A 12,533-nucleotide genomic window follows, 5' to 3' on the forward strand; every position below is an offset into this window, starting at 1 on the left:
GTTCTACCTCAGCCCATGCTGAGGACTCCAGGTCATTTCCAAGCAGACAGTCCACTGGGATATTTGAGGAGACCACCACCTGTTTCAGGCCATTGACCCCTCCCCATTCTAAAGTAACCATTGCCATGGGATGTACTTTTCTCTGATTGTCAGCGTTGGTGACTGTGTAAGTTTTTCCAGTCAGGTATTGGCCAGGGGAAACCAGTTTCTCTGTCACCATGGTGACACTGGCACCTGTATCCCTCAGGCCCTCTATTCTAGTCCCATTAATTAAGAGTTGCTGTCTGTATTTTTGCATGTTAGGCGGCCAGACAGCTAGTGTGGCTAAATCCACCCCACCCTCAGAAACTAGAGTAGCTTCAGTGTGGACCCTGATTTGCTCTGGGCACACTGTTGATCCCACTTGGAGACTAGCCATACCAGTGTTACCTGGATGGGAGTTTGGAGTGGAACCTTTCTTGGGACAGGCCTTGTCTCCAGTTTGGTGTCCATGCTGTTTACAGCTATGACACCAGGCCTTTTTGGGATCAAAGTTTTTACCCTTGTACCCATTGTTTTGTGAAGAGGCTCTGGGCCCACCCTCCTGTGCAGGTCTTTGGGGGCCTGTAGAAGACTCTTTACTATTTTTAGTTTTGGTTGTCTCATCACCCTTCCCCTGGGGAGTCTTTGTGACCCCTTTCTTTTGGTCACCCCCTGTTGAAGTCTTGGACACCCTTGTCTTGACCCAATGGTCCGCCTTCTTTCCCAATTCTTGGGGAGAAATTGGTCCTAGGTCTACCAGATGCTGATGCAGTTTATCATTGAAACAATTACTTAACAGGTGTTCTTTCACAAATAAATTGTACAGCCCATCATAATTACTTACACCACTGCCTTGAATCCAACCATCTAGTGTTTTCACTGAGTAGTCAACAAAGTCAACCCAGGTCTGGCTCGAGGATTTTTGAGCCCCCCTGAACCTAATCCTGTACTCCTCAGTGGAGAATCCAAAGCCCTCAATCAGGGTACCCTTCATGAGGTCATAAGATTCTGCATCTTGTCCAGAGAGTGTGAGGAGTCTATCCCTACACTTTCCTGTGAACATTTCCCAAAGGAGAGCACCCCAGTGAGATCTGTTCACTTTTCTGGTTACACAAGCCCTCTCAAAAGCTGTGAACCATTTGGTGATGTCATCACCATCTTCATATTTAGTTACAATCCCTTTAGGGATTTTCAACATGTCAGGAGAATCTCTGACCCTATTTATGTTGCTGCCACCATTGATGGGTCCTAGGCCCATCTCTTGTCTTTCCCTCTCTATGGCTAGGATCTGTCTTTCCAAAGCCAATCTTTTGGCCATCCTGGCTAACTGGATGTCCTCTTCACTGGGGCTATCCTCAGTGATTTCAGAGGTGTTGGTCTCTCCTGTGAGGGAACCAGCATCTCTGACTATTATTTTAGGAGTCAGGGTTTGAGGGACCCTGTTCTCCCTAGATAGGACTGGTAGGGGGGAATTGTCCTCCAAGTCACTATCCTCTTCCTCTGAGTTGCCACCCTCAGAGGGGTTGGCCTTTTCAAACTCTGCCAAAAGCTCCTGGAGCTGTATTTTGGTAGGTTTGGGGCCCATTGTTATTTTCTTTAGTTTACAGAGTGACCTTAGCTCTCTCATCTGTAGATGGAGGTAAGGTGTGGTGTCGAGTTCCACCACATTCACATCTGTGCTAGACATTATGCTTCTAAAAGTTGGAATACTTTTTAAGAGACTAAAACTGATTCTAGAATCTAATTCAAACTTTTAACAAACTTTTAAACTCTAAAAGAAATGCTAAACAGGATCTAACACAAGGCCCTAGCAGGTCTTTTAAGAATTTAGAAAACTTTTCAAATTGCAAAAATCAATTTCTAATGACAATTTTGGAATTTGTCGTGTGATCAGGTATTGGCTGAGTAGTCCAGCAAATGCAAAGTCTTGTACCCCACCGCTGATCCACCAATGTAGGAAGTTGGCTCTGTATGTGCTATTTCAAAGTAAGGAATAGCATGCACAGAGTCCAAGGGTTCCCCTTAGAGGTAAAATAGTGGTAAAAATAGATAATACTAATGCTCTATTTTGTGGTAGTGTGGTCGAGCAGTAGGCTTATCCAAGGAGTAGTGTTAAGCATTTGTTGTACATACACATAGACAATAAATGAGGTACACACACTCAGAGACAAATCCAGCCAATAGGTTTTTATATAGAAAAATATCTTTTCTTAGTTTATTTTAAGAACCACAGGTTCAAATTCTACATGTAATATCTCCTTCGAAAGGTATTGCAGGTAAGTACTTTAGGAACTTCAAATCATCAAAATTGCATGTATACTTTTCAAGTTATTCACAAATAGCTGTTTTAAAAGTGGACACTTAGTGCAATTTTCACAGTTCCTAGGGGAGGTAAGTATTTGTTAGTTTTACCAGGTAAGTAAGACACTTACAGGGTTCAGTTCTTGGTCCAAGGTAGCCCACCGTTGGGGGTTCAGAGCAACCCCAAAGTCACCACACCAGCAGCTCAGGGCCGGTCAGGTGCAGAGTTCAAAGTGGTGCCCAAAACACATAGGCTAGAATGGAGAGAAGGGGGTGCCCCGGTTCCGGTCTGCTTGCAGGTAAGTACCCGCGTCTTCGGAGGGCAGACCAGGGGGGTTTTGTAGGGCACCGGGGGGGACACAAGCCCACACAGAAATTTCACCCTCAGCAGCGCGGGGGCGGCCGGGTGCAGTGTAGAAACAAGCGTCGGGTTTGTAATGGAAGTCAATGGGAGATCTAGGGATCTCTTCAGCGCTGCAGGCAGGCAAGGGGGGGGTTCCTCGGGGAAACCTCCACTTGGGCAAGGGAGAGGGACTCCTGGGGGTCACTCCTCCAGTGAAAGTCCGGTCCTTCAGGTCCTGGGGGCTGCGGGTGCAGGGTCTCTCCCAGGTGTCGGGACTTTGGATTCAAAAGAGTCGCGGTCAGGGGAAGCCTCGGGATTCCCTCTGCAGGCGGCGCTGTGGGGGCTCAGGGGGGACAGGTTTTTGTACTCACAGTCTTAGAGTAGTCCTGGGGTCCCTCCTGAGGTGTTGGATCGCCACCAGCCGAGTCGGGGTCGCCGGGTGCAGTGTTGCAAGTCTCACGCCTTTTGCGGGGAGCTTGCAGGGTTCTTTAAAGCTGCTGGAAACAAAGTTGCAGCCTTTCTTGGAGCAGGTCCGCTGTCCTCGGGAGTTTCTTGTCTTTTCGAAGCAGGGGCAGTCCTCAGAGGATGTCGAGGTCGCTGGTCCCTTTGGAAGGCGTCGCTGGAGCAGGATCTTTGGAAGGCAGGAGACAGGCCGGTGAGTTTCTGGAGCCAAGGCAGTAGTCGTCTTCTGGTCTTCCTCTGCAGGGGTTTTCAGCTAGGCAGTCCTTCTTCTTGTAGTTGCAGGAATCTAATTTTCTAGGGTTCAGGGTAGCCCTTAAATACTAAATTTAAGGGCGTGTTTAGGTCTGGGGGGTTAGTAGCCAATGGCTACTAGCCCTGAGGGTGGGTACACCCTCCTTGTGCCTCCTCCCAAGGGGAGGGGGTCACAATCCTAACCCTATTGGGGGAATCCTCCATCTGCAAGATGGAGGATTTCTAAAAGTTAGAGTCACCTCAGCTCAGGACACCTTAGGGGCTGTCCTGACTGGCCAGTGACTCCTCCTTGTTATTCTCATTATTTTCTCCGGCCTTGCCGCCAAAAAGTGGGGCCTGGCCGGAGGGGGCGGGCAACTCCACTAGCTGGAGTGTCCTGCTGGGTTGGCACAAAGGAGGTGAGCCTTTGAGGCTCACCGCCAGGTGTGACAAGTCCTGCCTGGGAGAGGTGTTAGCATCTCCACCCAGTGCAGGCTTTGTTACTGGCCTCAGAGTGACAAAGGCACTCTCCCCATGGGGCCAGCAACATGTCTCGGTTTGTGGCAGGCTGCTAGAACTAGTCAGCCTACACAGATAGTCGGTTAAGTTTCAGGGGGCACCTCTAAGGTGCCCTCTGTGGTGTATTTTACAATAAAATGTACACTGGCATCAGTGTGCATTTATTGTGCTGAGAAGTTTGATACCAAACTTCCCAGTTTTCAGTGTAGCCATTATGGTGCTGTGGAGTTCGTGTTTGACAGACTCCCAGACCATATACTCTTATGGCTACCCTGCACTTACAATATCTAAGGTTTTGTTTAGACACTGTAGGGGTACCATGCTCATGCACTGGTACCCTCACCTATGGTATAGTGCACCCTGCCTTAGGGCTGTAAGGCCTGCTAGAGGGGTGTCTTACCTATACTGCATAGGCAGTGAGAGGCTGGCATGGCACCCTGAGGGGAGTGCCATGTCGACTTACTCGTTTTGTCCTCACTAGCACACACAAGCTGGCAAGCGGTGTGTCTGTGCTGAGTGAGAGGTCTCCAGGGTGGCATAAGACATGCTGCATCCCTTAGAGACCTTCCTTGGCATCAGGGCCCTTGGTACTAGAAGTACCAGTTACAAGGGATTTATCTGGATGCCAGGGTCTGCCAATTGTGGACACAAAAGTACAGGTTAGGGAAAGAACACTGGTGCTGGGGCCTGGTTAGCAGGCCTCAGCACACTTTCAATTGTAAACATAGCATCAGCAAAGGCAAAAAGTCAGGGGGCAACCATGCCAAGGAGGCATTTCCTTACACCTTTCACTTGCAACTTTTTTCAGCCAGCAAAACCATGAATAGGCCATAGTGTTGGTATATATGAATGTATTCAAACCTCACTAGTATTGTCTGGGGTGCTGAGGATATGAGGAGTGATGACATTGTATAGGACATCATGTTACAAATGAATCGTATGCATCCCAAAAACATGTGTTAATGTTGTTACGTTTATTGGACATTATTGTTCTTGTGGTAATTCTTATTTGAAGAATCCAAGAAGTTTTCCTTCAGTTTAAAAAAGACCATTTACCCTTACTTTTCCTAGAGGGTTTTAGTTTACCTCCTTGATCCAAGGCATAATCTACTCTTATTTATTTCTCTATGCTCGTGTTTTAATCATTGCTTTAATGATCCCTTATCCCCATTGTGGCTTGGTAGGCTTTCTCACCCTTTACTCCCTACTTCCATTTACCTCTCCTCCATAGTGCTCTGAAGTAGCCCTTACCTATCAAGTATGTGAGTTATAAAACTAATTAAATAAATAATAAAAACCAGTACATGGTTATTGATGAAGGTGAAGTAAATTGAGAGAGATGAGAGAATAGGTTATTAAAAAAATAAAGAACAGAATGTATACATTGCTCTGATGTGTACTATGGACACTCCAGGTTGCTGTCTAAGGAATGCTTTAACATTAAAAAAAAAGTGCAGTTGGTGATTTTGTAGGGCTCATTGGGAGTAGTAGAATGGGGCAAGGAGAGTGAGAGAACAAGACAACTGACCCAGACTTGTTTACTTGGTATTATGCATTCAAGAATAGCTGAGCTTGTGGAAGTAACTAATGCATAGGTTTGTAACAAACAAACTAATATGAAGAAAACAAAAGTGGATTATACCAACCAGAACACATCTGCCAATTACGAGAGATGCAAAGACGCAAGAGTAATAAGCTGCCCAAACAGTACCGGATGTGAGGCTGAGTTAATAAAATGTTTTTTGCTGAGTAGAGCATGAGGTGGGAATGGAATTTGCCACAGTTGTTTGATGTTAAACGTGGTTGTAATTTATTGCTTTGTTATACCACATCCTGTACCTCATACGTGGGCAGAAAGGTGCAGTGCAAGCAGGCCTTTTGATATGAAATAAACCCTTCAGTATCCAAACCACACACATTGGAAAAAGCTTAGATGGGATTCTGGAAGCTGCAGGTGTGTAAATAGAGGGAAAGGAAAGGTAGACATACGAAACGATGTATTGCACAGAATGTGGTCTGGGCATTGTTTACGTAGAATACATGGGCCTAGAAACTGCACACGTAAAGTAATACCTAAAGTAAATGAAACTACATTTTAAAGATCAATTTCAAAGTATCATTCAAGCTGCCATTTTAAAATACTTTATTTATTTTCAGATCCATGAAAAAGATGAGTTTACTTTACCTATGAAAGGGTCCTAGCAAATAAAGTTCATTTTGCTTTTTTCGTCGGCTTTGAAATCTTTTTAGTGGCTGTATAGCAGAGTCAGTTTTCCTCTTTTCCTGCAAAGTTGAATGAACCCGATGTACAAACATAGGTTACAAAGGAGGCTTGTGTGTTACCCACCTTTTTGCTCTGCGTATGACCCCAGGCTCAATGCAAAAAAAGCAAATTTGCAGGAAGTTGGTAAGAACTCCTGTCTCATTAATAAGTCTGAGGTAGGGGTCCCTTTGCTGCTCCCTGGAAGTGCATGCCAATGAATGTTCTCTCTATTACACTTCGATCTATTTCTCTGTCTAAACTTCTCATGTATCCATCAATATTGTTTGGAATCATGGTGCTTGAATTATCATACAATGGTTTATAAAATTAAAGGTTGTTCCAAGCAGGGGCCCCCAGAATGTGCCTTGCATGGGCCCCCAAATTATTTGAGATGACACTGCAGCATCAGCAATCACTATTCCATTTCACAAGCTAGAAAGTATGTCTTTGGGACACCTACTGAGGGAATTCCTTATCACGCCTTTACAAGAGTTGGTAACAGATCAGTAGTTATGATGACAGTTGTGCCCATCGACATTTGTTGTTACATTGACTGGACGGATGTGTGGAGTGGCAAAAGTTCATGTAGTCCTTCTGAATATCCTAAAGTATTTGAGTAGACCCAGCGGAATTGTCCTCAGTTAGCCACAGTGTAAGCAGCGGTTAGCAGTAACTGGAGAATGTTGTGAGTGAAATATACTGATTAGGAAATGACTATGCTCCATTCTTCTTTGCAGCTGAATTCCAGGCCCTCTGCAGTAGCGGCATCGGGATCACAGCTGATGGCCGAGGTAAGACTCTGCTCATCCTTTCGCTTCATGTTCAATAGATGGGTCATGGTATTCACACTCTCCCCATTTCCTATATAAGAAACTTTGTATTTTGTAGACTATCTAGTGTGAATAATTCCCCAATTCTTTTTATAGCATCCCTCATCACCAGAAAGTATCAACTATAATGATTCCCAAATAGTCAACTGTTTGGTCGATTTTTGCTTGGTTCTTCTGACCGTATGCAATATCGCAAACTGAATAATCAAACAGTCTAGATTCAGTTGAAAGACGACACACAGAGGTAGAATTGTCTTTAGCCAAATCATGTTATGTAGACTTACGTCTATATTTGTTGCGGATTTATTTATTGAGATTCCAGGGTCATTTGCCAAATTTATTATTTGCTGACACTTCCAGGCTGGATTTATTTTAGGATTTCTATGTTACACATTTTATGCAAGTGAGTGACCCAAGTTGTGTAAAAAGCATTCTTCCTGATTTGCGGTTGAAATTTAAGAGCTATAGGTGTAAACAATGCTCTTTCCATGCTTGCTAGCTTTGATTGAGCTGCAGTACTGGTTGCAGTTTGGGAAGTGGAGATGGTGCTGATTAAGGAATTACTATCTGAACTGTCAATATTACTTGGTGCATGACTTGAAGCAAAAATGTATTACAATTATGCCTTGAGAAAGCCCTGGTGAATGCACCCCAAAGGGCGAAACATGTGTTGGCTGAGTTCTTACCTTGCTCTACATTCCATCTACTAGCTGTATAACATGGAGCCACTTATTTTTTTGATTAATAAATTCTAAATTGGATCACATATTCTGGAGTTCTTTTTCCTTCAATTTATGGAACGTTCTCGGATAATTGGCAATTGGATGCCCTCAAATTATTGATACTAAAGTGGGAACGTACCATATATTAGCAACCAGTATTGGTTGCTGTCTGTCTGAGCGGCGTCTATCCTGTACCTTACTTCAGACAATGCACTAGATGAAATAATGCATAAAGCTTCTATAGACAAATTCTCATTTTTTTGCTAGCGCTAAACAAAAAGGCAACACATTTTGCTATTCCAAAATGTTTACAAGTGGGAGAATAATTTTAAAAGTACTTAATATATTTCTAAAGAAGTGTAATACATGAAAACATATTTTATCAGTCACAACTTATTTTAAATAATTTGAGGGCTGATGATCTTTTCCTAATATTCCATGCAGAAGCTATAATTTCTATAGGTCAGCTGTGGGTCACCATCTGGAGGGTGGAGCCAGTAGAGAGACAGGTTGGTGGTCATTTGTGTACTTACCAGTAGTTAAAATATCTTACCAAACACAAAACAACAAAAACATATTCAAACAATGTAATTGACTATAGGGGTCATTTAAAGCTTGGCATGATAAGAGAGCCACCATACACCAGAGTTCACAATTCCTGGTAAAACTGTGGTTCCACGGCATGATTTAGAGTGAAGCAAATAGTGAGTAACAGCTGATGGGCAACCAAATGCCAGTGGTGTCACCTTTCATTAAGTGGAGGGTCTGTCATATTTCCAGTTGGGAAGTCCTCCTACTTCATAATATTCCTTTCCTGCGACCACCATGTCTCGCGTGGCAAACAGGCACATGGAATATTAACAATTTCTCTCAGGTACATGGAGAGGTCTCCTTTAGTGTCAGAGCCATTCCTTCCCTTTTTTTCCCACTTTAGAGTTTTGCCTCTTAAAGAAATGCTGAATGGGGCAGAAACACAATGCATGCAGCTCTGTTGAACATGCATTTGTGGTTCCCAGGATTTATTTGTCGCAAAAAAAGATCTCCACCAGAATGCTCAATACTTTAAATGAAACTGCCTAGAATATATGTAGTGTATTGGTAAATTTTGTGTCACCAAAAATGGAAATCTGAACCCAACTTTGTTTTTAGCTGCATTTTCTGGGCACTTTATTTTGGTAACATTCATTGGTTTAACATAGTTTGTAACCAAGAACTCCCTCCTGCACTCCACGCCATCTATTCAACCCTATCTCTAGCATGCCATAACCTGCTTCTGACCCCCGTATCACATCTCTGAATTTCTATCACCTCTTTCTGGCAATTATATCATTTTCAAAATATCTCAGATTCCTCTCATCACCCTCCCTTCATTACCATTCTCTGTGATTACCCACGGTGCCATCAACTTCACCTGCCTTTAATATTATCCTGAGAGTGTGAGGCACAACATCATTTTTTTCTCATTAAATTCAGTGAAAGTTTCACAAAATGACACTTTTGGTAATGAAATGCAGTTTGCTGGTTTCTTGCATCACTTTTCTTACCCAACCACTCATCTCAGTTACGAAAGGCTGTTAAATTAAAGTTAGGTTGGAGCAGGAAATAGCTCTCAGATAGCCCTGTTCTGTACAAACCAGTCTCTCACTGATATCTTGTGAGACTTTTTTATGCAACGTGCGCGCTCAAATAAAAAAAGTTACATGAAACTATCTAGCATTCAAATTTCAAGAAATTTTCAGAATTTCATGTAACACAACCATCGGGTATTTTGAACATTTCACTGACATAATTAAAAATTTGCACAGCCCTACTTGCTATCGTCCTCGCTTTATCACCCTTCCTCTTCCATCACCCTCACGCCATCATCCTTCAAATATTTTGAGATTATTTGTTCTAAGTTTCCCTTTCGTAAGTCCTTTGTATTATGAGTTGAACAAACTGCCATGTTTCTACTAGCAACTGCCTGAGAAAACTATTGACAGATAGCTAGTCGCGATCGAGCCATTGGTCAATACAAGGTTGACGGACCAACGTATTAACTACCAGGAAAAGCCTGGTGGTCCCGAACAGCAAAAAATAAAAACGACCCATACACTGGGACAAAACTCCCATGGTGTGAGAAGCATTAGTTTCTCATTTTCATTTTCATTTTCAAAAACAAACTCCAGCTTTTGGAGTTTGTGCCCCAAAAACCAAAAAAATTGCAGAACTGACACATAAATCATGATGGCCTCTCAGCAAAGCTACAGTTTCTTCAAATAAGCTGCTGCGGCTGTGGTGCTGGCTTCTCTGAAGGAACAGAGATGTGCACCAGGCAGGTGGAGATCTCTTAATATAGAGGTACGGCTGGATTCCTGTCTTAATATAAGTATGGCTGCTAATTTTGCCTTTAATATCACACTTCCCCATAGAAATAAACTTTCTGAATCAGGCCCACAATGTTCCATTTATGTACTTCTCATTTGGCAGAATGGGGGAAAGTCCCAATACGTTTCTGATCATTGCCATGGCCTATAAATGTACCTCTGGGATGTAGGCTAAACATGTCCAGGTTTACGAGGTAACGGGTCATAGGCACGAAAGAGAGAATTTTAAATGAATGTGTTTTAGAGATCTCTCTTGATAATACATAATAATGACAAGTCAGTCCAGTTATACCCAGTTCACTGCATGTGTCCAAGTGTAGTTACCCAATAAAATAAAATATGTGCAAATATTTTATATTGTGCATTAAGGAAGTCATACATTATTCTGCAATAAATAGTATAATCCTTCAATTCTTATTACAGTGTGAGATATCCTAAGGCAGCAGGAGAAAATATTGTGAAAACATTTTATTATGTGTTCCAACTATCAGAGTATGGACACTGCAGAACTGGAAAGACCATGCCCACTAAAATGAACATTTATGATCTCTCATTTTATAAGAAGTAATATCCAAAACCCACATCCAACAAAAACAACTGACTTTAAAAGTAAATATATTTATCTTTTCATTTCTGTGGGCAGCTTGACATTATACAGACTTCCCAAAATTAGCACGAGACTGCTGCTTTGTGTATGAAACCAAGGCCGCAGATTTCCGGCACTCAAATGCAAGCCACATTTTTGGAGGCCTTGCATGTAGTTTAGGAACGCACCCTTCTTTCCATTGAATTAAAAGTTGGCAGGTCTCTCTCACACACGCATTCTTCTGGCTGCACGCAGCTGCCTCTGATGAAAGCAATTCAGTGAAGTCAAATAGAGAACTACTATAACTGATAGATGAAAAGGGAAGAAAAGAGTGAGCAAAAGTACCCGGAGAAAGGTATGTGAGAGTGGAACAATTTTAGATCTTAATTTAAAAAGGTCCAAGGAGATCAAACGGTTTCTACTGCCTAATCGATAGAAGTCTAGAAGCATCAGGGGTACAGAGGTGTACTGCACAACCGTCTAATGTTGTGCTTCCCAAATCTTTACCTGACATTTTTATTACTGACACTAACAGATCCTGACAACAGAGCTCGATGAGACCACCAGACTTTTGACCTTAGTTATTTTCAGACAGTTGAGGAATGATGGAGCCCTGCTAGGTGTGACACCATAGGATCAGTAGCCAGGTTCAGGCAATGGAACAGTTTGTGGAGTTTTACGTGAGCCCCAATTCTGATTAAAAATGTAATCCAGTTACCATTGTATTTTCAACCTCGCAGCTACCATCGCTACCTACCACATTCATAGCTCTTCTAACACTGTGCCCCACTCCATGCACCTTCCAGAGTCTTTCATATCCACTTCAAGACTCCTTCCATTATTCATAGGGTGACTGTGTATTCTGCAGCACTGGATCTTGCATTGATTCACTTGTCTCAATTCTTTTTGATTGGGAAGGATTTATGTCTTCACAGTGTGGAATAACTCAAGCATATCAACCTAGGATGGATCCCACCAAGGGAGAATTGAACTAAGGATAAGTAGATTTATTCTGCTATAGCATTGGATTTTTCATAGTTTCACGTGCTTCCATTAGTTCCTGTTGACAGCCATAGATAGGTTTTTTTTACTTCCTACTTGGAACTCAGTTTTACAAAAACACTGGTTTGGCAGTTTTCTATTTTAACAATATGTGGAAAACATATTTCCTTCTCCCCAATAATAATAAAGAAAACAACTCAGCTTGTTAGATAATCTTAAAGCATAATTTTAGTGCTCAAGAGTTGATCTAGATGGAGACCCAGGACATTTTGTTATGTGCAGTCTCAAAACACAATCTTTTATTTTTTTAAGTAAAAAGGCTTCTCATTTGGGTTTCACAGTTTATTCTGATCTAAAGGGCTCTGCTACTCCTTAGAGCTACGTCTAGCACTAATAAAACACCTAAAATACATAGCTAAGAACAGCAGGCCTGATGTACTAACCTGTAATACTGTAGCAAACACTGTAATTTGCAAAATAGTTGCATTTGAAATTTCAAACATTGTTTTTATTATGTATTAATCTGATTTTTAAAATGCAGACGTGTTTTAGGTGGTATTCCCCTCACGACGGGAAGGAGTCCCTCTGTGGCCACTTCCCCTTAGTGAATGTGAAAAAAAGTTTGCTGCGGAGAAGCAGTGGCCCAGACGATCACTGGCAATTCTCAAACACATTTTTGAGAAAATTTAACCTTTTTTTAAGCATAGTCCCCTTTTGGTAAAGCAAAAAGGGCTCCATTTATAAAAAAAAAAAACACCTTATTTAAAAGCAGTCACAGTCATGGTGTTATGTTATGTTAGCATTTATAAAGTGCGTACAACCCCGGGGGTATCTTAGTGATAGGTGACACCTCTCAAAGCGGACAAACCAAAACCCAAACCCACCCC

The 12,533-nt window shown here is 42.4% G+C and overlaps 1 protein-coding gene across 1 annotated transcript in view; it reads left to right on the top strand.

The window, feature by feature from the left end:
* LOC138267693 (fibrillin-2-like) overlaps nt 1-12,533 on the top strand; it is a 367,800-nt gene that overhangs the window by 199,706 nt on the left and 155,561 nt on the right. The window contains exon 16 of the mRNA XM_069216842.1: nt 6,878-6,931. Within this exon, the coding sequence (XP_069072943.1) occupies nt 6,878-6,931 (54 nt within the window). The remainder of the gene's footprint in view (nt 1-6,877; nt 6,932-12,533) is intronic.

Source organism: Pleurodeles waltl, chromosome 12 (assembly GCF_031143425.1).
Source record: "Pleurodeles waltl isolate 20211129_DDA chromosome 12, aPleWal1.hap1.20221129, whole genome shotgun sequence".
NCBI lineage: Eukaryota > Metazoa > Chordata > Amphibia > Caudata > Salamandridae > Pleurodeles > Pleurodeles waltl.